The sequence below is a fragment of the Chiloscyllium plagiosum genome, chromosome 14, assembly GCF_004010195.1.
Source record: "Chiloscyllium plagiosum isolate BGI_BamShark_2017 chromosome 14, ASM401019v2, whole genome shotgun sequence".
In the NCBI taxonomy this organism is placed as follows: Eukaryota; Metazoa; Chordata; class Chondrichthyes; order Orectolobiformes; family Hemiscylliidae; genus Chiloscyllium; species Chiloscyllium plagiosum.
In genome coordinates this window covers 29,054,063-29,079,618 of record NC_057723.1, presented here as the reverse complement: position 1 = coordinate 29,079,618, position 25,556 = coordinate 29,054,063, and the positions used below count along the sequence as shown (strand labels likewise).

The window sequence follows — 25,556 nt, the reverse complement described above, 5'->3', positions numbered from 1 at the left end:
GACTTTGATTACAAATTGTTTTTTTGAACAAAATAGAATGTATCTGCAAATAAACAAATTTCTTAGATAAAATGATTCGCCCCATAGATTTGTGTGTGTGTGTGCACTTGAGTGTGTCCAATTGTGTGATCTCTTAATCTCTCTGCCGATAAACTCTGTGTCGGTGTTCCCACTTTCATTGCACCTGATGAAGGAGCATTGCTCTGAAGGTTTGTGATTTCTAATAAACCTGTTGGCTTATAACCTGATGTCATATGATTTTTGACTTTCTCTCTTGCAAGTGACACACAACTTAAGGCAGCTGGAACTAACAAGAAGGGGGGCAAAGCATACCTGCATATCCTGACCTCCTTAGGTCATATTAGCAATGATGAGATAATTGCTGGCAACTTAGCCATCAGGGGCTATAGATATATAAGATGATTTTTTCTATGGACTTAATCCTCCCTCTCCCATCCCACTTCTTCACTACCCTATCTACCTGCAACTTCACTTTCAAGGAATTTTCTGTAACTCTCTCCGTGAATATAGATAATATTTCTTTCTTCTGTACTATAAATTCTCCTATTGCAACTATAATGGACTGACTTTTATCTAGCTAATCTTTTCCTTTTTAAATTCCTAAGAAGTGAGTATAGGTAGTATGAATAGCCAAGTAATTTTCCCAGGATGGGGGAGCGCAAAACTAAAGGGCATGGGTTTCAGGTGAGACAGGAAAGATTTAAGAGACTCGAGAGGCAATTTTTTCAGAGGGTGGTGAGTATATTGAATGAGTTACCAGAGGAAATGGTAGAGGCAGGTACAATTACAATGTCTAAAAGACATTTGGATAGTTGCATGAACAGGAAAAGTTTAGAGAGATATGGTCAAATTCAGGCAAATGGGACTAGTTTAGTTTAGGAAACCTGGTTGGAATGAATGAGTTGGGCCAAAGGGCTTATTTCCTAATGGTATGACTTCAGTCCATGTAGAGGCAAAAGGTCTTTATTTAGAAAGATGTTACATATCAACAGAGAAGTGGTGGACCAAAGGGCCTGTTCCTGTACTGTGCCGTTCTTTATTCTTTATACAGAAACTTTAAATGCAAGTGAAAAATGTGTCGAATTGTAACAGCTATAAAATCACCCAAGTAACATGACAGCATTCAATCACCCTTTTAAATAATACGGCACGAAGAGGAATAAAGAGACCCTTTAGAACATTCACTACATGCTCAGTTGGAGAAGGATGAGAGATTGTAGGCCGGTAGCGAATTTTAAAATGGCAGTACTCGTACAAAACCAGCATTACACATTGATTAACAACATGACCTGTGAACTCTGCATACTTCTGGTAGACATGAATGCAAATGCTAACTCATTGACTGATTAGTATCTGGCGTATCAGTGTGCAGAACACTGTAGATGTAATTTTTAAAACTTTGGCTATGTTTTGAAAACTGTCTTACTGAGCATAATTTTACTTTCATGATGTGCATATTATATCTTTCGCAGAATATACAGGTTTTTCAGCCATGATAATAAGTGACTTCGTCAGGAAGAAAGCATTGTCTAAGTGAACCATTTGCTGCAATCTTTTCCTAGAGAGAATAGATATTTTTTTCCTTTGGAGAAATCCAAAGCAGTAAACATAGTAAAGAATACAAATAATCCTTCAGCAACATGACCTTCATTTCCAACAGCTTATATCTTTCCTCAAACAATTAAATGAAGAAAGACAAGCGCGTTCATAAAGATATAAAACAGTATTACAGTACAGTTGTTTCCTTGTTTGTTCACACGCTCATTTTAAATAGTAGTCATTCTTTAAGGGTGAAGCACAAAATAAAATAATCATGAATGCTTTAAGTTGAAATATCAGATCCAAGGTGGCAAAAAAATTATACATGTTCAAGTATTGGACCATATTCTGTAGAGGAACAAAAGCATATAAACATGGAGTGAGATTGAATGTGTTTTGGAGTTGATTCTAACTGTTCTGTTAGAGGAAGCAGCAATGTAATGCCTTTAATGCCACACAACACCACAAATAAAGATATTAAGTTAGAAACTGGCATCTTATGCAAACCAAACTGTCAACATTGAACTGTCAGTGAGTTCCAATGACCATAATACAAAGAGACAGTTAAGAGAGAGGGTCTTCTTTGGCTTATATTGCAACTTCTATGAAGACCATGACTTGCTTCACCCAGTTGTTTATCGCATGACAGGAATGATTTTAAAAGGATGTGGAGATAATGTTAGACCAAACTGGCCAGCCATGTTTGGTGCATCAGTGCCTTCAGGAAGTTTGAAGCAGAATGATTGTAGGAGAGTACTGAAGATCAGGAACAATTCCATCTTTGCCATCTGCTCTCCCATACAGATCCGTTTTCCTAATCAAAGAAACAGATCAATGTAGAACATATTCGTATTCTAAAAGCACAGCATCAATCCTGGTCACATTTGCATTATAATATGGTTCCATGCAATCTCTATGCTGAACCTTCTCTAATAGCACTGCCTTTTATCAAGTGTAGCTACTCACTAAACACACTATTAAAAATGTTCTTGACCATTCAAGAGCAAATGAACTTTTAAAGGTGTAACACATTTTCATTAGTGCCAAGCAACTCCATTCACACTGAAACTTATTTTTTACAACTGTTGAAATTCAATGTCAGATTTTAATTATTGAAAATTTTTTGGTCTCTCCTTTTTCTTAGGACCGTATTTCTTTCTAACCCACTGTGTCATTTTCTGTACATGATCTGACATTGAGTTAAATACTCTAATGTATTTATTAATTCAGCTGTTTGTCATAGTAAGGATTCAACAATCTGACTGGCTGAGGAGATTCACCATAATTTGCCTTGCTGTCATAGGTCCCATATCTCCTATAGAGTGCACCATGTTGCGTTGGCTGTCAAATAACTGCATTCTCCAGTGCAAAAGCTCACAAAGTCTTTGGGCAAGTGCAAATGTAAGGAATGTTTCTTTGCTGGTGTCTACAAATCAAGCCTAATATGTTGTCAAAGGTATTTTATCACAGAGTTTCCGGCAGTTCGATTACAACTGAAGTGAAGACATTAGTGGCAGGAAGACTCAACTCTACTAAAATGAAATGACTTTGGATCATAAAATAATACTGCAAATATCCTATGCTCAAATATATCCCCCAGGAGTAACAAAACTATACTCAAGTTAACGTATGGAAAGCTGGGCATGTTCCATGCCCCGATGTATCCTTACTCTCTCTTGTTCGATGAGAAAGAAAAAAGCCTCTCAGCCCTAACATTTTGGAACAAAAGAGGATTGAAACCATGGCAATACATAATATTTCCCTTCTCACTGTAGAATGGCACAGCAATGGAAACAAGAATAGTTATATAACTGATTATGAGTAGAGTTCTGTACTGAATTAATGAATTGCCAATATGCTGTAGAGCCTGGTTTCACATTTTTCCTTGATGACTAAATGAAACCCACTATCATCTTAAAGACACACAGCTGTTCATTGAGTACAACAATGTTAGAATGTTCCATTGGATTGACAATTCAATTTATTCCTCGATATTGAATTGTTTTATACTGCATTCCATTAAAAGGGTCTTGAATTCACATCTTAGTGGTATTACTGTTAAGTGCATAGAATAATTTTAACTTAAATTGTCAGTATTTGTTAATAAAAGCTGATGTCCCTCGAAAAATGACATTTCATCCCAACAGAACCAAGTAATTATTACCCACAAATCATCGAACATTTCAAAATGCAACTTTAAACTTATTCATTGGCTTACAGACAGAAAACGGAGACAGTAGTACAATTTACCTCAAGGTTGTAGAAAGAAATGCAGTAGTGTTTCTCAGGAAACAATATTAGAATTCTGCTCTTTTTGATCACTCCCTTGGACATAGATCTGGGTGGCATAATTTCAAAGTTTGCAGATGACAAAAGGCATGGAAATTTAAGCAAAAGCCATGGCAGAATTCTGCCTCTTTAGGCAACGATCTGTGTCTTTGTCATTAAGTCTGCATTAAACATCACCTGGTGTGGCTCAGGGGTCTCATTGTGTAAGGCAGTATGAACTGCAAATGAAGAGAGTAGGTTATAAAGGTGCAGGATTCACTGGTCTACTTTTTTCTGTGCCTCTTCTTAGCCAACGGAGCAGCAAACACTCACAGGTAATTACAGATGAATTTTCCACCTACCTCCTTAGCTGACAAGTGGCGGTGAATTCAAATTGGAGAAATATAAAACATGTTTAAAGAGGAATATTTTACAAAAAAAACTACCTATTCCAAATGGCATAAATGCTTCATTTTTCACAATATTTCCATCTGCACTCAAGAAGCGAGAAGGATTAAATTCATCAGGATGTTCCCACATGCTTGGATCTCTATGCACAGACCACAGATTTGCAACCACCATGCTTCCTTTGGGTATAGTATAATCTTTAAAGTCTGGAAAAAAAAATGAAACTTACATCATACACGAGCGAGAGGGATTAGTATCACAACCTTAATCCAATATGCATTTAATATTTTAGCCCCATCTGCACGTCTGATTGTCATTATATGTACTTATAAATTAAAATTTCTGGTTTCAGTGCATATATATTTTCTGTAATATTTTACAGGGTTTTTAGATTTTATTCTTTTTCCCTACTCCCATTTATCCTTTGCTACCCTCACAGGCTGTTCCTGTAAATTTGGCTAGGAAATGGCTGCATGCCAATTGATGTAGTTTTCAAGAGTTCAATGAATGCTGCAGCTTGCTGGGTGTAAAGGTACTGGCCCAAACCATTTAATCCATGACTCTCATTAATAGCACTGCAAATAAGCAACCAAGTCATATCTGTCTTTTAAGTCTAATATTAACTACGTATAAGCAAAACCTAGTACTACAGAAAAGTTTAACTGTTGGCTGGCAAAGGAAATGTAAAGGCTAAAATATGTTTGCCACCTTCCTTGTACAAGTGATGCACCCAGAATTTTAAGATTGTAAGAGAATGTGATACAGAGAACACAGATTTTGTACCATTGGCTAAATGAGCAGTTATGGCGCTTGGGCTTATTTGTAAGGGGATTCAAATAGTTCAAAGGGAGCTGTGTGGTAATAGTACATTTTTCTTAGAACTTTGAAGCATATTTGAGGACTTGGGAGAAAGTGATTATTTACACAAGAGAAGTGAGTAAAGAAGAAGCAGGAAAGCGGAAGCAACACAACGGTGCATGATGTATTGGGTGGAAGAGCATGAGTCAAAGACATCCATCTATACACAGAACAATACAATATCATTTTACGTAATGCAATGACTAGATAATGATGCACCTGAGGCCTATTGCTAATCATTTACCTCCATACAGAAACTGTTCTAATTTCTAAACATTTTTAACATCTTGTTCCCATTTTCACCAGCCTAAACAGACAGACCTGCTACCTGGCTGGTAGGTGGGAGAAACAATTTGACGCCAGTAGGCCATAGCCAATAAACAGTCCTGGCAGTTACAAGTGTTTGTGGAGGGTCTCTGGCCTCAATCATTGTAGTAACACTGTATCTTTCTGGAAGACTGAAGGACTTCTCCTAATCCACAGGAAACCATTTGAAAACCTGTCTTGTGGGGTCCTATTTTCTCTCTCAGTATGTCATCTGGCCTCCAGCTAAACTGGCAGTGATATTAAGTATGTAGATTAGATCTAATAAAAAAGAACACACCTACATTTCAGTAGGAGGGTCTGGCTCACCAGCTTGAAGTCGTACCATAAAACAGGGACACAGCAATAAGGCAGCAGGGTTACAGAGGTCGTCACATCCCTAATTTAACCTCTCACCCACCAATTTCTGTAATTGGGGATGGGATTTAGAATCAGAACCAGACACTGAGACAATCAATAATGTAATCATTTTGTATATCTAGTCAAGTTCTGTCAAATTTATAATGTAGAAGTACAGTGTAAACATAATCAAAATGAAATTTGACCAGGTTTTTCATGAATACCTTTAACAGCACATGACTAAATCTTCCTGTTTTAATAACTGTTAATTCAGCTGTAACCTTACCAACAGTTTCTGATGCCATATGTGGAATGGCAAGTGGGACCACCGTAGTCATGCGCTGAATTTCCATTATCGTTGCTTCTGTGAAAGGCATATGAAGTTTGTCTTTGAGGGAAGGAGGTCTTGACTCACCTATAACTGCGCTGATCTCTTTGTGAACCCTTTCTATAAAAAGAGGAAATACATCTTTACAGCCAGCTTGCATTGTAAGTTCTTTAACAGCTCCACTATGTTGAACAAGGTGCCTAGAGGTAGTCAATGCATTGGTGGTCATCTTCCAAAGTTTTATTGATTCTGAAATGATTTTTGCAGAATGGAAACTAGCAAATGCCACATCACTATTCAAGAAAGGAGTAAGCAAGAAACAGAACTACAGACCTCTGTGACTCTACCATTTTCCCTACTACTAATGTAAGTCTATCACAAAGAACGTGATAAATGGACATTTGAATAAAAATGATCTGGTTAGGCATTGTTTGCTTGGACTTGCAAATAGTAAATCATGATTGATGAACTTGAAGTTTCTTTGAGGATCTTACTAACAAAATTGATAAAGGATAGTTGATGGACACAGTATACTTGGATTCTCAGAAGGCTCTCGGCAGGTTGATGAGCAAAATTGAAATTTCAGAGATAGGAGGTAATGTACTGGCATGGATTAAATATTAACTAACAGACAGAAAACAGAATGGGGATACAACATGGGTCATTCTTGCATTGGCTTCCTGGGATGGTACGACTATCCTATAAAGAGATCTTGGGCCTGTCTTCTCCAGCGTTTAGAAGAATGAAAGGTGATCATACTGAAACCTACAATTTACTTAAAAGTGATAAGCGAGATATTTCCCCTGATTGGGGAGTCTAGAACCAAGAGGACAAAATTTAAAAATAAGGATTTGCCAGTTAGGATAAGGAGAATTCTTTTTTGCTCACAGGGTTGTGAATCATTGAAACTTTCTACCCCAGAGGGCTGGGTCTTTGTGAGTATATTTTTGTACAAGTTGGTAAATTTTTGATTATGAATGACATAAAGGATTATGGGAGTCATACGTATATAAGACATTGAAGTGTTCAATCAGCCAGGATCATGCTAAATGGAGGATCAGGCTCGACAGGATGAATGGCATACTCCTGTTCTTATAATACTTGGCTATACAGAGTCTGGAAGGTGCTTTGTTTTCTGTTGCAGTTCGTATGAATGAGAATAGATTGACAGCAATGGTATAATTCATGATCTTGCCAGGGCAGAATGTCATGATGATTTAAGAGTACATTCTACAAAGCTTCTCTACTTTTGACAACTAAAATAGCTTGACAAACAACTCTGGAATTTAGATAAGGACAACAAAGGTTGTTTCCTTTCATTTGGCGATTGTAGGAACATTGAGGGAATTACATTTGTTCTTTAAAAATGTAAGCTTCTGAAACTGTTCATATCAATAAATGCAACATTGTTGGGTAAAATTGCTCAACAAATCACTGCAGTTCTGCGATTATGCTGTGATGGCAGTTCTTTGTGGCTACTGCATCCAATGGTGGTCTGCTTCAGCATCTTCAGCAGCAGGATTCCATTCGTCCAGTTAGTGACGGCTTCAGGATGAGGTGGTTTCGGCCCAGCATCCAGCAGTCTAGGACTCCTCTCAGCGACATCTACTGGCCCAAGATTAGCGATGAGGTGGGTCCTTGGAATGGATTCAGCATTCTGCAGAGTCTTGCAGCCCAGCATTGCAGCAGCCAAGCAAGGCAGCCTTTTTTGACAGCAATTTCGTTGCCTTTCAGCAGCAGTACTGTCTTTTCCTGAACGCAGGAGCCATGAATTGAACTAAAATGGACTTTCTGTTAATTTTTTAAAAATGTTTTCTTTTCTATGCCTTCTGTTATTAATAAAAGTAACGTGGTATGGTGACTTAAACACTTTTCACTACATTTTCTTTGTACAAAATACAAGCGACAATAAATTACTATTCTATTCTATTCTATCCAATCACAAGTTTCCAAAGCTTGACAGCTCTCTCTGATTTCTTATCAGTCTGCTTCTGAAAGATTCTCCTTCAAATATTTTATTTAGAAAACTGGGCTTCACAAGTCTTGTACTTGATTTCTTAGACTGAGAAGACTTCTTGCATCTAGGAACATGAGGCAAATAGTTTGGTTTTACTTGATTGCTAGCCAGAAATCAGAGTCTATAGCTTGAGAGCTATTTGCAGGTTACAAGGTCAATTAACCTGTTTGACTCTGCCATGAAACAGTTTCTGTGGTCAAGTCCTAGATTGGGAATCAACCACATAGTTCTTGGCTCAAAACAGGCATTACCCGCTGCACCCATAGACAAAAGAAATCCCTGTTTTATTTGGATGGAGGAAATTTGCTGCATTCTTTAGTTTAAGTGTACTGTTTAGGCGAGAGCTATATATTTCTCAAGCTTTCCTTTCATGGGTTAGGTAAATCTAAACTGGGATTCCTAGAATATGTGACCTTGAAAAATATAGTTTTATCCTTCTGGAGTTCCCCATCAATGGATGCTGGTGTCATTTTGGCACTTTTGAGTAAGCCAATAACAAATATTGAGCAGTTAGTCCTTGGTTTATTCTCTCACTGTTCTTTTCCTGTCATGAAGAAATACCAAATTTCCATTTTAAGATTTGTCTTCAGAGTTTGATGACGTGGTGTAGAGCAATTAGTGAAATGCATTGTACCACCTTTGGACACTTAAATCCTTCAAACAGAATCATCATACTGGGGGAAAAAAAGTGGGGAAGTTTCTTATATTGAAATGAAGTACGTTATTACTAGCACGTAATATACAAGATCTTCTGACTCAGTAATATTGATAAACCCTTTCCAAATGATCTCTCATATGTACAGATGAGTTAATTACCTTGAATTTCTGGATGAGCAGCCATAAACAGAATAGCCCACAACAGTGTGTTGGATGTCGTGTCTGTCCCTGCTACAAAGAGATCCCCAATTATGTAAAATAAATAATCTTCACTGAAGCTTGTATTTTGCTTTTTATGTCTTTGATAGTCAATTTCTTTCAGATAAAAATCAACAAAATCACGTGGGTTTTCAGGGTCCATAGTCTTTTGGTGCTGATCGATGATGTTTTTCAGGAACGCAGTTACATCTTTTACTGTTTGGGCAACCTCCTTGAAGGATCCCAAAGGTAAATACTGAAGTAAAGGAATTACATTGATGAGCATTGCTGAGCTGTTTGATGCTAATTTCATTCCTCGGACAATTAGATTCAGCATGGTTCTAAACTCTTCATCATCATAGTCAAACCGTTTCCCAAAGCACATTGAGCAAATGATGTTAGACACAGCATTGTGAATGACATGAGAAGGAGAGAAGGCTGTCCCAATAGCATTGGAAAACTCTGACTTCACAAACTGCAGTTCCTCTATGATTTTTGGCTCCAGATCAAGTTTCCCGAAACCAAAGTGTCTCAGGGTCGAGAGGGAAAACTTTCTTTGTTGCTTCCAGACCAAGCCATATGGAGCAAAAACTATTCCTGAAAATAATTATACAAGTACGTTATTACTCTGAACAGCATTTGCAATCTAAGTGATTAATTACCCAAAATATGTTAAACCCAATACTTGTCTACTGCTCACTATCCTTGTGCCATTTCATATTGCTTTAAAGCTTAGCGAGTTTTGAGAAGATTTGGGAAGATTGCTTTAAAGCTGTTATTTAAAGAGAAAATGGGAAGAGATGTTTTGTGAAGAGGTTCTTCCTTAGTGACATTATGAATAAGATTATTGCCAGCAATTGGTAATTAATATTCAAGTGATACTTTACATTAACCCAGGGATGTCCTACCTGAAATGGTAAAACAGCTCTTCAAATGGGCACAAAAGCTGACTATGAGTCCATTAAGAATGCTTGCATCACATCTTTATAATAATATTTGATTACATGATTTTACCATTGAATATACTTTAATTGCTTACCAGCAGAACTAGAGAAAACATTAACTTATGACTTAGGAAGAGCCAATTCACAAGCTGGGAAGATTTATAACCTTCCCAACACCATGAATCAAAAAGTGATTTCCATGACTATGCAATGCAACAGATTTTTCTGGTACACCTACAGCTTCAGATCCATTATAATTCCTTTTACCATTGAATATACTTTAATTGCTTACCAGCAGAACTAGAGAAAACATTAACTTATGATTTAGGAAGAGCCAATTCACAAGCTGGGAAGATTTATAACCTTCCCAACACCATGAATCAAAAAGTAATTTCCATGACTATGCAATGCAACAGATTTTTCTGGTACACCTACAGCTTCAGATCCATTATAATTCCAGTAATGGGCAAAGATACTGAGAACTGAATAATTCATTATGACTTCCTCCTGGGGACTCTCTGACCACAGAAGCTGGTCCTCAGCGAATTCAATTCCGTCCATGTAATACCACAAAGTGGTGAGTGTACTAGATACAGCACAGGTCATCAGACCGAGCCACATCTTGGATCTAATGTTGGAACATCTTTGCTTTAGAACTTGCTATGCCTCTTGCTAAGCTGTTCCATTGCAGTTACACAAGCATTATCCAACAAAGTGCAAAACTGCCCAGCTATGTAATGTCTAGGGATGTAAATTTCATTTAAAAGAAACGTCAATTTAAACTATGAAAATTATTTCTATTAACATTTTAAACAGTAGCAGGTTATATTTTAAAAATGAAAAATAGCATTGGATAAATTTGCAGGATAAATCAACAATTGTAGTACTGTTTCACATAATATCCTCAAACATTGCTAACACCTTTAAAAAAATTCATTTCTCTGCGGCATTTTTGTGATCTATTTTAAATGTTAATTATAAAAATTAATGGCAAGATCAACACTGATCAATTAACCATTTACTATTTTATATCCCTGGTTGTGTTCACAAAAAGCACAACAAATCTAATCCAGCAAACTACCATCTTATCAATCTACTGTGAATCACTGGCCTAACACATACCATAAACAAGACGCACTGCAGCAACTCATTTAGGCACTTTTGACAGCACCTTTCAAAACTTTAAACTTCTCCCTTAGGAGAACGAAGGGGCAGATACATTGGAACACCACCACCTGCAAGTTCTCTTCCAAACCGGGCATCATTCTCACTGGGAACCATATCACCATCACTTTCCTGACATTGTGTCAAAAGTTTGGAATTCCCTTTCTAACAGCATTGTGGGTATATTACATCAGATGGATTCAATGGTTTAAAAAGGTGGCTCACCAACACCTTCATGAAGGCAATTAGGAACTATGACATCAATATCCTATTAAAGAGAATTATCAAGCAAAGTGATGGAAGGGATCATACTAGTTGCATTTACTATCTCAGGGCCCAGCATGCTATTCCACTCCAATTTTTCAGAAAGAAGCTGTCAGTGTCCATTAGCATTAAGAGCTAGATAATATTCAGGCTTAGGCTAATTAAATGGCAAATAAGATTCATGCCACACAAGAACCATGAAATGAATATCTCCAACAAGGATTGATTTTTTTTTTATACATCTATAAGTGTTATCACCCAAATGAATGGCTTTCCCACCGCCACCAAATTTTTTGCTTATTAGTATTGACCATCATCAATAATCAACCATGCAGCCAATTAGAAGTTTACGTGCAAATCCCATTATGGGCAATGCAAATCATCAAAAGTGAGTGTGGGGGAAGAGGAGTGGTGGTGGTGGTTAGAGAGAGTGGGAAGGGAATAAATTAAAATGGGATTGGAGGGGGAGACAAAGCACTGCAGTCCCCACGGTACTCACCTCTCTAAGGTCATCGAAAACATTGGTGAACACTGCGTGCTCCTTCTCCAATGACACCTGGGCACGTATGTGACTGCAGAAGAGGGGCAGACAATCGCCCCTCCAATATGACCCCCTCCATAGCTCACTCTGCCTGGACCTGTTAATAGCCTGCCTGACCAGGCCCAGCAGCAAACCCATGAGGAGGTCCTCTGATCTGCCTGCATCCCTCCACATTAGATGCCAAAGATCAGGAGCGTAGGGCTGAAGTGCAACAAAAAAAATTCTCAAATAGACAATAGGTGCAGAAGTAGGCCATTCTGCCCTTCGAGCCAGCACCACCATTCATTATGATCATGGCAGATCATCCTCAATCAGTATCCTGTTCCTGCCTTATCCCCGTACCCCTTGATTCCACTATCTTTAAGAGCTCTATCCAACTCTTTCTTGAAAGTATTCAGAGACTTGGCCTCCACGGTCTTCTGGGGCAGAGTATTTCATACACCCACCACTCTCTGGATGAAGAAATTTCTCCTCAACTCTGTTCTAAGTGGCCTACCCCTTATTTTTAAACTGTTCTCTGGTTCGGGACTCATCCATCAGCAACAACATGCTTCCTGCCTCCAGTGTCCAATCCTTTAATAATCTTATACATCTCAATCAGATCCCCTCTCAGACTTCTAAACTCAAGCGTATACAAGCCCAGTCGCTCCAATCTTTCAGCTGAAGATAGTCCCACCATTCCAGGAACTGACCTCGTGAACCTACGCTGCACTCCCTCAATAGCCAGAATGTCTTTCCTCAAATTTGGAGACCAAAACTGCGCACAATATTCCAGGTGCGGTCTCACCAGGGCCCTGTACAGCTGCAGAAGGACCTCTTTGCTTCTATACTCAATTTTTCTTGTTATGAAGGCCAGCATGCTATTAGCTTTCTTCACTGCCTGCTGTACCTGCATGCTTGCCTTCATTGACTGGTGTACAAGAACACCCAGATCTCATTGTATGCCCCTTTACCTAACTTGACTCCATTTAGGTAGTAATCTGCCTTTCAGTTCTTGCCACCAAAGTGGATAACCACACATTTATCCACATTAAACTGCATCTGCCATGCATCCGTCCACTCATCTAGCCTGTCCAGGTCACCCTGTATTCCCCTAACATCCTCCTCACATTTCACCCTGCCACCCAGCTTTGTGTCATCAGCAAATTTGCTAATATTACTTTTAATACCTTCATCTATATCATTAATGTACATTGCTATCCTGTTACTGCTATCCAGATGTGTCATAATTTCGTCCTTTATAACTGACTCCAGTTTTTCACACCACTGAGGTCAGACTAACTGGTCTATAATTCTCTGTTTTCTCGCTCCCTCCTTTCTTAAAAGGTGGGACAACATTAGCCACCCTCCAATCTGCAGGAACTGATCCTGAATCTATAGAACATTGGAAAATGACCATCAATGCATCCACGATTTCTACAGCCACCTCCTTTAGTATCCTGGGATTCAGACCATCAGGTCCCAGGGATTTATCAACCTTCAGACCTAACAGTCTCTCCAACACCATTTCCTGCCTAATATAAATTCCCTTCAGTTCAGGTCCTTCAGCCACTATTACATCTGGGAGATTGCTCGTGTCTTCCCCAGTGAAGACAGATCTAAAGTACCAATTCAACTCTTCTGCCATTTCTTTGTTCCCCATAATAAATTCACCCGTTTCTGTCTTCATGGGCCCAATTTTAGTCTTAACCATTTTTTTTCTTTTCACATACCTATAAAAGTCTTTACTATCCTCCTTTATATTTTTGGCCAGTTTACCTTCGTACCTTATTTTTTCTTTGAGTATTTCCTTTTTAGTTATTCTCTGTTGTTCTTTAAAAGCTTCCCAGTCCTCCGATTTTCCCACTCATCTTTGCAATGTTATACTTTTTTCCCTTTTGTCCTTATATGGTCCTTAACTTCCCTCGTCAGCCATGGCCACTCCTGCCTCCCCTTAGGATCTTTCTTCCTTTTTGGAATGAACTGATCCTGCATCTTCTGCATTATACCTAGAAATACCTGCCATTGTTGTTCCATTGCCATCCCTGCTAGAATATTGCACCATTGAACTTTGGCCAGCTCCTCCCTCATAGCTCCATAGTTCCCTTTATTCAACTGAAATATTGTCACTTCCAATTGTACCCTCTCCCTTTCAAACTGCAGATTAAAGCTTATTGTCTTGTGGTCACTACCTCCTAATGGCTCCTTTACTTTGAGGTCCCTGGTCAAATCCGGTTCATTGTACAACACCAGATCCAGAATTGCTTTCTCCCTGGTAGGCTCCAGCACCAGCTGTTCTAAGAATCCATCTCGGAGGCACTCCACAAACTCCCTTTCTTGGGGTCCAGCACCATCCTGATTCTCCCAGTCTATGTGCATGTTGAAGTCCCCCATAACAACTGTAGTAATATCTTTGCGCCAGGCCAATTTTAGTTCCTTATTCAACTTACACACTACATCCAGGCTACTGTTTGGGGGCTTGTAGATAACTCCCATTAGGGTCTTTCTACCCTTAGAATATCTCAGCTCTATCCATACTGACTCTACGTCCCCTGATTCTAGGTCCCTCCGTGCAAGGGACTGAATATCATTCCTTACCAACAAGGCCACCCCACCCCCTCTGCCAGTCAGTCTGTCCTTACGATAGCACGTGTAGCCTTGAATATTCATTTCCCAGGCCCTGTCCACTTGAAGCCACGTCTCAGTTATCCCAACATCATAATTGCCAATTTTCAAATGAGCCTCAAGCTCATCCACCTTATTTCTAATGCATCGTGCATTCATATATAATATTTTTAATTTGTTACTCCCCCCACCCTTCCTATCAATTCCTATTTCACTTGATCTTACGGCATGATCCTTTTTTGAGTTTCCTGCTCCATTGATTCCATTGTCTTTCTTGACTTCTCTCGTTCTAACTTTCCCTTTAGCTTCCTTCTTAAACTTCCAGTTTGTCCCCTCCCCCCCGCTATTTAGTTTAAACGTAGCTGTGTTGCAGTGGCAAACCTACCTGCCAGAATGCTGGTCCCCCACCTATTAAGGTGCAACCCGTCCCTCTTGTATAACTTATCCTTACCGCTAAACATACCCCAGTGATCCAAGAATTTAAATCCTTGCTTCCTGCACCAGTTCCCCAGCCATACATTCAAGTCCATTATCTCCCTGTTCCTGTCCCCTCCAGCCCAAGGAATTGGAAGCAAACCAGAGATAACCACACTTGATGTCCTTCTTTTCAGCAGAAAGGGGTTGCAATTGCCCACAACCAATATCAACAAGGATCTGGATGTAAGTTTGCTCGGTGAGCTGGAAGGTTCATTTTCAGATGTTTGTCATCATACTAGGTAACATCATCATGAACCTTTCAGCTCAGTGAGCAAACTTACATCCAGAACCTCAACATGAGCTACAAAACTCACTATCAACAAGGATTAATTACTTTTGATCCAGGGACCTTATATAAGGTGAACTCACTTTACACCACGCAATGTGAGTTCAGATACAAGTGAATAACACATTAATGGGCAGAAATGGAAGGTGTTCAGACAAATGAACTTACATTAAGCACAGTGCTGATATCTATTAAAGATTGCACATGAGATCAGAGGTGATTGTTGCCAAACTTTTACTCTCTGATTATTTTTATAAGGGACAGTATTCCCAAAATTATTGTAAAAAATGCTGGGAAAAAGCAGGCTAAAATCGCTCCATACTTCACATTTTTCAAGCAAAATATTTCTTGTGTCTACAATCCATGGGAAACTACATAAGCTAATTGAAACTCACAGAATATGGAATGGCCTGGACAGAGTGGATGTTGGGAAGATGTTTTCATTGGCAGAAGAGATTACGACCTGAGGGCACTGCCTTAGAGTAGAATGGAGATAAGGAGACACCTCTTCAGCCAAAGAGTGAATCTATGGAATTCACTGCCACAGAAGGCTGTGAAGTTTAGGTCATTGAGTATATTTAAGACAGAGATAGATAGGTTCTTCATTGTCAAGGGGATCAAGGGTTACAGGAAGAAAGCTAGAGAACGAAATTGAGAAACTCATCAGCCATGATTGAATGGCAGAGTAGACTCGATGGGTTGAATGGCCTAATTTCTATTCCTCTGTCTTATGGGCTTTGAAACTTGAAGCCAGCAACTTCCAATTGTTCAGTGCACCTAACTAAAATATGCACCTTAACTATGAAAACTAACTACCTGAAGGAGAAGCGCTCCGAAAGCTAGTGCTTCCAAATAAACCTGTTGGAATATAACCTGGTGTTGTGTGATTTTTAATTATGAAAATGAAGGTCCCAATACTTGGCTTAAGACTATACTTAAAGAACACTATCAAACAGCATTGGCAGCAAGTGACTGAGGGAGCTAGGTGATCTCTCGGATCAGATCTCAGCTCTGCAATCCTGCCATATCCACTTGTGAATGGTGGAGGACGATTAAACAACTCACTGGAACAGGAGGCTGCAGAAATATCCCCATCCTGAGTGATAGAAGAGTCCAGCACATCAAGCTTTCACAGCAATCTTCAGCTAGAAGTGCCAAGTGGATGATGCATCTTGGCCTCCTCCACTGGTCCCCAGCATCACAGATACCAATCTTCAGCCAACTTGGTATCAAGAAACTGCTGGAGACACTGGATAGCAAAGGCTATGGGCTCTGAAAACACTCCGGCAATATTACTAAAGCCTTGAGCTTCAGAACTTGTTGCTCCCCTAACCAAGCTGTTCCAGTAAAGTTACACCATTGGTATCTACCCAATAATGTTGAAACTTAGACATCTATTTCCTGTACATAAAAAGCAGGACAAATCTAATCTGGCCAATTACTGCTCCAACACTCTTGATCATCAGTTAAGAGATGGAAGGTGTCATCAACACTGCTATCAAGCAGCACTTGCTCAGCACATACCTGCTCAGTTTTGGTTCTGTCAAGGCCATAGCTCCTGACCTCATTACAGCCTTGGTTCAAACATGGACAAAAGAGTTGAATTCCAGAGGTTAGGTGAGAGCAAAAGCCCTTGACATCAAGGTTGCATTCAACCAAGTGTAGCATCAAGGAGCCCCAGCAAAACTGGAATCAATTTTTTATCAGTGGCAAACTCTCTGGTCATTCGAGTCATAAATGACATTTCGGAATACAGACATGCTTGTTGGAGGTCAGTTATCTCAGCTCTAAGACATTGCTACAGGAAGTTCCTCAAGGTAGTGTCCTAGGCCCAACCATCTTCAGCTGCTTCATCAATGACCTTCCCACCATCATAAGGACAGGATGCGGACGTTTGCCAATTAGTGCACAATGTTCAGCACCATTCACAACTCCTCAAATACTGAAGCAGTCCTTGTTCAAATGGAATGAGATCTGGACAATATCCAGGCTTGGGCTGACAAGTGACAAGTAACATTAGCGCCACACAAATGCCAGGTTATGACCATCACCAATAAGAGACAATCAAACCACCGCCATTTGACATTCAGTAGAGTTATGATCACTGAACTCCCCACTATCAACATCCTGGAGATTATCATTACCAGAAGCTCAGCTGGACTCGCCACATCAACACAGTGGCTACAAGAGCAAGTCAGAGGCGAGGAATACTGCAATGTTTAACTCACCTCCTGACTCCTCAAAGATTGCCCACCCTCCACAAGGCACAAGTCAGGAGTGTGATGGAATACTCCACACTTGCCTAGAAGCGTGCAGCCCCAATAACACTCAAGAAGCTTGACACCATCCAGGACAAAGCAGCTACATCCACAAGCATCCACTCCCTTCAGCACCGATGCTCAGTAGCAGCAGTGTGTACTAACTACAAGAAGCACTGCAGAAATTCACCAAAGCACCATGACCACTTCCATCTAGAAGGACATGGCAGAAGATATATGGGAACCTTCAAGATCCCCTCCAAGCCACTCACCAACCTGACTTGGAAATATGTCACTGTTCCTTCATTGTCACTGGGTGAAAATCCTGGAATTTCCTTCTTAATGGCATTGTGCGTCAACCCACACGTGGACTACAGCGGGTGAAGAAGGCAGCTCACCACCACCTTCTCAAGGGCAACTAGGGACGGGCGATAAATACTGGCCAGCTAGTGATACCCACAACACACAAATGAATAAAAAAAACTGGGCAGAGTATCAGTCAGGTTTTCAGGGTCTAAAGCAATGTTACAGACAATTCCATAAAGGAACTGCTAGAGGCTGCCTACCTCTTTTATTCTTTTGTTGTGCAACAAGGAACAATTCATCCCAACTCTCCATAAATACTCATATATACTTCATTCCTGATGAAGGGCTCCAGCCCGAAACGTCGATTTTCCTGCTCTTTGGATGCTGCCTGACCTGCTGTGCTTTTCAAGCAACACACTCTCAACTCTGATGTCCAGCATCTGCAGACCTCATTGTCTCCAGCCTATATTCAAATATATATTGAATGAAAGGTCACCAAGCTAAAACAAAAAGTTTATTTTTCTCTCTATAGAAGTTGCCTGACCTACTTCCATCATTTTCTGCTTATGTTTCAACAGTTCCAACATTTACTGTGTGCTATCTATAGAAATATAGTCTTGAATATAAGGTACAGGTCTTCTGCTCTCTTGTCACATTGCTCTATGCAACCTCTATTAATGAATACAGAAAGGATGTTATGCTCAAACAGTAGATGACAAGTCCAACTATGCAGCACCCTCATAATACTGCCGAAATTGTCAAACAAAATTACACTATCAAGCTCCATGCTGGCTAGCCAAGTACTTCTTGGATTTAGTAGGAATCTCAATCTGCTGAAGGAAATAGACTTTTTGTTAGGATTGCAAATTAGAACATAGTTTATGAATTAATACTTCATTGTGTAGCACGGTATATTTAAGATGTACCACTACAGGACAAAACAACTCAACAATCAACAAAATATTACATTATTTCAAACACTTAAGACCATAAGAGCTAGAAGCAGAATTAGGCCATTCAGCCTGCTGAATATGCTCTGCCATATGATCATTGCTGATACATTTCTTAATCCCATCCTTCTGCCTTCTGCCTGTCACCGTTGATCTCCGTACAAATCAAGAACCTTTCTAACTCTGTATTAAAGACAATTTATGTCTTGGCCTCCACAACTCTCTGTGGCAATGAGTTCCACAGATGCGCCACCCTCTGCCTGAAGAAATTTCTCCTCATCTCAGTCCTGAAGGGTCGTCCTTCACTCTGAGGTTGTGCCCTCTGGTCCTAGCCTCTACTAGTGGAAACATCTCCAGTTCTACTCTATCCAGGCTTTTCAGTATTCCACAAGTTCCAATGAGATTCCACCTCCCCCACCAGTTATCCTCCTACACTCTCCTGAGTACGTATGCAGAGTCCTCAACCACTTCTCATATGAAAAGCTCTTCCTCCCCAGGATCATTCTTGTCAACTCCCTGAGGACCTCCTCCCTGGCCACACATCCTTGGATAGATTTGGGGCACAAAACTGTTCCCAATATTCCAAAAGCCTCAGCAATACATTCTTGCTCTTGCATTCTAGCCCTCTCAAAGTGAATGCTAACATTGTGTTTGTCTTCCTAACTGCTAACTTTAAGTGAATTCTGAAGTAGGACTAAGTCTATTTAGTGCTTCAAATTTCTGAAGCCTTTCCCCATTTAGAAAATATACTACACTTCTATTTTTCCTACCAGCACAACCTCACACTTTCTCATATTGTATTTCGTCGGCCTGTCCAAGTCCTTCTGCAGCCTCCCCACTGCCTCAACACCACGTTCCCTCCACCTATCTTTGTGTCATCTGCAAACTAAACAGCAATGCCATCAATTCCTTCGTCCAGATTGTTAACGTATAACATGAATATTTGAGGCCCCAACTCTGACCCCTGCAGATGTCCACTTAATCACTGGTTGCCATTCAGAAACAGACTCCTTTAACCCCACTCTCTGCCTTCTGCCAGTCAGCCAATCCTCTCCCCATGCCAGTACCTTGCCCTTAACACTATGTGCTCTTATAAGAGCTATAAGCCTCCTATGTAGCACCTTGTCAAAAGTCTTCTGGAAATCCAAACAGATCACTCCCCTGGCTCTACCTTTTCTAACTTATTCAAAGAATTACCTCCTCAAAGAATTTGAACAGATTTGTCAGCAATGACCTCCCCTTGATGAAGCCATGTTGACTCTGTCCTATTTTACCATGTGCTTCCAAGTGCTCCACAATCTCATCCTTAAAAATGGACTTTAAAATCTTAGAACCGATTGAAGTTGGACTAACCAGACTATAATTTCTCACCTCTGCTCCCTTCCTTCTTAAACAGGGGTGTTATATTAGTCATCTTCCAATCATATGCGACCCTCCGTGCGTCCAGTCATTCCTGAAAGATCACCACCAATGCCTCCACAATCTCCTCAGCTTCTTCAGAGCCCTGGGATTTCGTCATAGAGATGTATATCACGGAAACAGATCCTTTGGTCTAACCTGTCCATGCCAACCAGATATCCTAAATTAATCTAATCGCATTTGCCAGCACTTGGCCCGTATACCTCCAAATCCTTTCTATTCATATACTCATCAAGGTGCCTTTTAAATGTTCTAATTGTACCAGCCTCCATCACTCCCTCTGACAGCTTAGTCCATACATGCATCACCCACTGTGTGAAAACATTGCCCCTTAGATCCCTCTTAAATCTTTAATCCCTCTCTCACCCTAAATCTATGTCCTCTATTCTGGAAAGAACTTGTCTATTTACCTATCCATGCCCCTTATGATTTTATAAACATCTACAAGCCACCCCTCAGCTCTGACATGCCTGGGAAAGCAGCCCCAGCCCATTCAGCCTCTCCCTATAGCTCAAACACTCCAACCTTGGCCCATCCAGTCCAGGTGACTTATCCGCCTTCATCCTTAATGATAGCCACTACTCTCCTCTCTGCCCTCCCAATGCTCTCAAAGTTCTGGTATGCTACTGGTGTCTTCCTTTGTGAAGACTGATGCAAAACATATTTTCAGTTCCTCTGTCATTTCTTTGCTCCCCACTGCCACCTCCACCCTCATTTTTCAGTGTCCACTCTGGCCTCTCTCTTTTACCTTTATATATCAAAACAAACTTTTGCTGTCTTCTTATATTACTAGCTAGCTTACCCACATATTTTATCAACACCTACTACCGCTGCCCCTGCCCCTGTTGCCCTCTGCTGGTAAAATGCTTCCCAATCTTGTGGCTTCCCACTGCTCTTTACCACATTGTACTCATTAGCCTTGGTTGCCTCACCCTCCCCTTAGTACATTTCTTTTTGCTTAGGATGACTTTCTGCTGTACCTCTCGAATTACTCCCAGTCACTCCTGCCATTGCTGCTCCACTATTCTATATTTTTCCCTGCTCCCCTTCCAATCAACTCTGCCAGCTTCTCCCTCATCTTTGCAGTTACCTTACTCAATCGTATCACACTTTTGCACCATCTCTATATCTTCACCCTCTCCCAAATGTTCATTTGATCTAAGTTACAACACAGTGAAACAAAGCACCTTGCACTCTTTTACCGAACCATGGAAGGAGAGTTAGCCTTTACAGAAGCCATGCTCAGCAATCAGGCTAAGCAGTAACAAGACTTGTGACTGCTGTGTCTATGTATGAAGCAATGGTTCCAGATATGACTAAAATCTGCCCCCACAGTACTCTCTTCAAACGATTATTACATCAAGTCATTACCGAATTTAATTTCACAAGAAATTGATTCTAATCTGCTCTGTAAATTACCCTGTGATTTTATACAATGCTACTTTTTCAATTTTGATTTTTCAGGAAACCACCAATAGTTTTGCAGCATGTGGTGGTGCAAAATGCTTTCCTCTTCAGGTTTGGAAGGACGCTAATGGAATTTTTTTTCTTTTTCTACAGTTTAGGAATTTTGGTTATAGGAAGGGGCCTTTTCTATGCTTTTTACCTTATGGAGAACTTTGCTTTTGTTGTCTCTTCATCTCCAAGTTTCACTGTTCGATTCTATCTAGTTAAAGTGTATAGTAGTTCATGCTCCAATTATTTGATGATCATTTCAGAATTGGCAGGTAGCTGTGGAATTCCACACTTCTGGAATTTCTATTTTCATTTCAGACTTCTTGTGTTATACAAATAGAGGTGCATGAATGCCATTATAAGTTTTACATCTTTCCAATTACTGCCTTTCCTAGTTAGGAAGTCCTTGACATTTCACTGAGTACCGCCCTATGACTGCAAAGTCAAAATAAAAATCTGACCTTGTAGAGAAGATGATCAAGTCTTGCAACATGCCAATGAATATTTCTCATTCAGTTTCCTTTATTGTTTTGAACTCATTTTGAATTTCTCTCGTGCTTCACTTTCTTACTTTAAGATTTCCTTAAGAGCTAATAATCAAAACGCATGCAGTATAAAAATAATTGCATAATTATCTGGGGAGGTCCAATTCAGTTGGCAATGAAGATGTCAATTCATAAAACATTAATCTATTATCTGTATTTTGTAATGATATAATAAAACTTTTAAAATTACATAACTGGCTATGGGGTGAAATTTTTGATTTTTTTTGGAAACTAACTATACAGAAAATAAAATCATGCAGATTTAAAAATGCCATTTTTCATCAAAATGTAACTTTGTTAACAAATCATTAGAGGAAAATGGACCATTTCTGTTTCATCAAATTTCACCTCTTTATATCATACCCATTGAAAAATATTTTGTAAGATTTCATTGTATTTACTTTATTCACAGGTGATATTAGGTGTTCAATATAGGTGGCACAGTGGTTAGCACTGCTGCCTCATAGTGCCAGAGACATGGCTTCAATTCCCACCTCAGGCAACTGTCTGTGTGGAGTTTGCACATTCTCCCCATGTCTGCGTGGGTTTCCTCCAGGTGCTCTGGTTTCCTCCCACAGTCCAAAAATGTGCAAGTTAGGTAATTGGCTATGCTAAAATTGCCTGTAGTGTTAGGTGTAGGGGAATGGGTCTGGGTGGATTGCTCTTCAGAGGGTCACTGTGGACTTGTTGGGCTGAAGGGCCTGTTTCCACACTGTAAGTAATTTAATCTCCACATCATGTGAGTACCTTGACGGGTACTCAATTTTCACACATTTCTGTTCAGCAATTTCAGATTAGATTCAATGTCACTGTGTATTTTTCACAGCGTTGTTGTAAATAATTCTGCCATTAACAGCTCCTTCATACCCATCTTTTGTTTCTTTAATTATCACATCTTTACTCTGCACCAACATTCACATATCAGTTAGTCTCCGTCTTTGCCTTTTTGATCCTTCTGCATTGTTCTTTTCTTTGCCCCTCACTCCTTTTCCTGTCTCATCACAGCTTGTTTTTTTCCAGTTCTGAAAAGTGGACTTTACTTTTCTCTCCACTAATGCTCCTGGACTTATTTCCAGCTTTTCTGCACTTAATGCACATTTTAATATTTAATCAATGAGCGCTCCCACTCCTGTTAACTCGCTGCTCTCCCACATAACCAACTGTCCTGTCTCTCTCTCCTCAAACAGGAGTTCCTTAGTTGCACTCTCAGTCATGTAAGTCTCATCATCATGGTTCAGGCTGGTCAGACCATTGTAATTGCATCAGTTTAGCTCAGTTGTGATGCCAACAGTATGGGTTCAATTTGTTCACCAGCTGAGGTTACCATGAAGGCCTCAATTTCTCAACCTCTTCCCTTGCCTGAGGGGTAGTAGTCTTCAGGTTAAAACTCCACCAGTCATCTCTTTCTAATGAGAGGGCAACTCTACAGTCAGGTAAGACTACAGCAACTTGCATCACATCAAATTTCCTGGTGGTTAAGTTTTTTCCCAAACTTTTTTTTTTAAATTGCAGATAAATTGAATTCAAATTTCATTGCGGATGGGAACTCATATTCCTAGATCCAAATCTCTGGAATCACTAGTTCAGTGACATTAGTACAATGCCACCATCTGCCCAATCGATGCCCTCTGTATCTCTAACCTTTACGCTTGGTTATGATGGTGATAAGAGGGATGGTGGGTCTATCGGAGAACACCTCGGCGTTATGCTGCAGTGCATCTCTGACCATCTGGAAGCCATTGAGGATTATCATGAGCCGTCTGCCCAGGTACAGTCTGCAAATTTCTCCATAGGTCTTGCCGAGGGCGGTGAGGTACAGATGCGGTGGGAGCTGGCTCCGGGAGCCAGGTCTCCGAGCCAAACAGATCAGCGAGCCGATCAGCGGCCAGCAGGTTGGTCCAGGGGGGAGCTTGCACCGCTCCCGGACCCTGCGCTTCAGGAGGTAGCGGCTCAGCAAGAGAACAGCAAACCCCAGGAGAACAGGCGTCATGTACTGACCGGCCCCCGGGGTCTGGCCGAATCCCGGACACTGACCGGCCCCCGGGGTCTGGCCGAATCCCGGACACTGACCGGCCCCGGGGGTCTGGCCAAATCCCGGACACTGACCGGACCCCGGGGAATGAGCAGCTTCAGGACGCGGACCCGCCGCCATTTTGTCCCCGTCGCCAGGCAGGGGCCGTGACGTCAGTGGTACACTGAGGTCAAAGGGCAAAGATGTCTGCTTTTTCAGAGTGTCACAGTCACAGGGGATCAAGTGGGATCATCATTGACGGCCAACCAACTAACAATCGCCAAAGTGAAATAACCTAGATTACATTTGTAATGGAGTACAGCTCTGAAGGGGATGCAGGAGTAGAGGATCTGGATCTACAAGTCCACAGATCATAGTATCCCCTGCTTTATTAATAGAGTACAAGAACAAGGAGGTGACGTTGTAACTTGTGCCAGACATTTGGTAGACCTCAGCTGGAATATTGTGGGCACTACATGGTAAAAAAAGATGCAGATACATTGGAGGGAGTGCAGTAACGTGGTTCCAAATGTGAAAAACGTAAGATATGAGAATACCTGTAGTTTGAAGAAGTTGAAACTGTTCTATCTGGAGAAAAGAAGGTTGATTGGAGATATGATTCAGTATTAAAAATCATGAATGGACTGGACAGAGTAGATACTGTTTGGAAAACAAAAATGAAGGGGAGAGATTTAAGATGATGTGGAAATGCAACAAATATGATGTGAGAAAAAAACTTTTCACACACTGCCTTCATAGGTTATAGATTTTGTTTTGATAAATTATCAAATTATCTTGCCATTCTACTATTCTATTTCAGATCTCCACCATCTCAGAGTCATAGAGATGTACAGCATGGAAACAGACCCTTTGGTCCAACCCATCCACGCCAATCAGATATCCCAACCCAATCTAGTCCCACCTGCCAACACCCGGCCCATATCCCTCCAAACCCTTCCTATTCATATACTCATTCAAATGCCTCTTAGATGTTGCAATTCTACCAGCCTCCACCACATCCTCTGGCAGCTCATTCCATACACGTACCACCCTCTGCGTGAAAAAGTTGCCCCTTAGGTCTCTTTTATATCTTTCCCCCTCACCTGAAACCTATGCCCTCTAGTTCTGGACTCCCCGACCCAGGGAAAAGACTTTGCCCATTTATCCTATCTATGCCCCTCATAATTTTGTAAACCTCTATCAGGTCACCCCTCAGCCTCTGACGCTCCAGGGAAAACAGCCCCAGCCTGCTCAGCATCTCTCTGTAGCTCAGATCCTCCAACCCTGGCATCATCCTTGTAAATCTTTTCTGAACCCTTACAAGTTTCACAACATGTTTCCAATAGGAAGGAGACCAGAATTGCATGCAATATGC

At 40.5% G+C, this 25,556-nt stretch overlaps 1 protein-coding gene across 2 annotated transcripts; it reads right to left on the bottom strand.

Moving 5' to 3' along the window:
• Positions 1 to 968: 968 nt before the first annotated feature.
• LOC122556582 (cytochrome P450 2U1-like) lies at positions 969 to 24,364 on the bottom strand. 2 transcript variants are annotated; one of them, XM_043703430.1, is made up of 5 exons: positions 23,812 to 24,363; positions 8,919 to 9,554; positions 6,044 to 6,205; positions 4,275 to 4,442; positions 969 to 2,374 (listed from the first exon to the last, which is right to left on the bottom strand). In XM_043703430.1, exons 1-5 carry the CDS (start codon positions 24,320 to 24,322, stop codon positions 2,196 to 2,198), a joined length of 1,656 nt encoding a protein of 551 aa, XP_043559365.1. In that variant the 5' UTR covers positions 24,323 to 24,363; the 3' UTR covers positions 969 to 2,195. The 2 variants fall into 2 exon arrangements, 1 of the variants encoding a protein (XP_043559365.1); XR_006313578.1 differs by having other exon boundaries at positions 2,269 to 2,374; positions 3,811 to 4,442; positions 23,812 to 24,364.
• Between the last annotated feature and the right edge of the window lie 1,192 nt (positions 24,365 to 25,556).

Coding starts and splice junctions, on each gene's coding strand:
- LOC122556582 (XM_043703430.1), bottom strand. CDS start 24,322: ATGGCGGCGGGTCCGCGTCCTGAAGCTGCTCATTCCCCGGGGTCCGGT. Junction 9,555..23,811: donor CATCATAACCAAGCGTAAAG/GTTAGAGATACA, acceptor AATTATTTTCAG/GAATAGTTTTTGCTCCATAT. Junction 6,206..8,918: donor TGCTCATCCAGAAATTCAAG/GTAATTAACTCA, acceptor CTCTTTTTATAG/AAAGGGTTCACAAAGAGATC.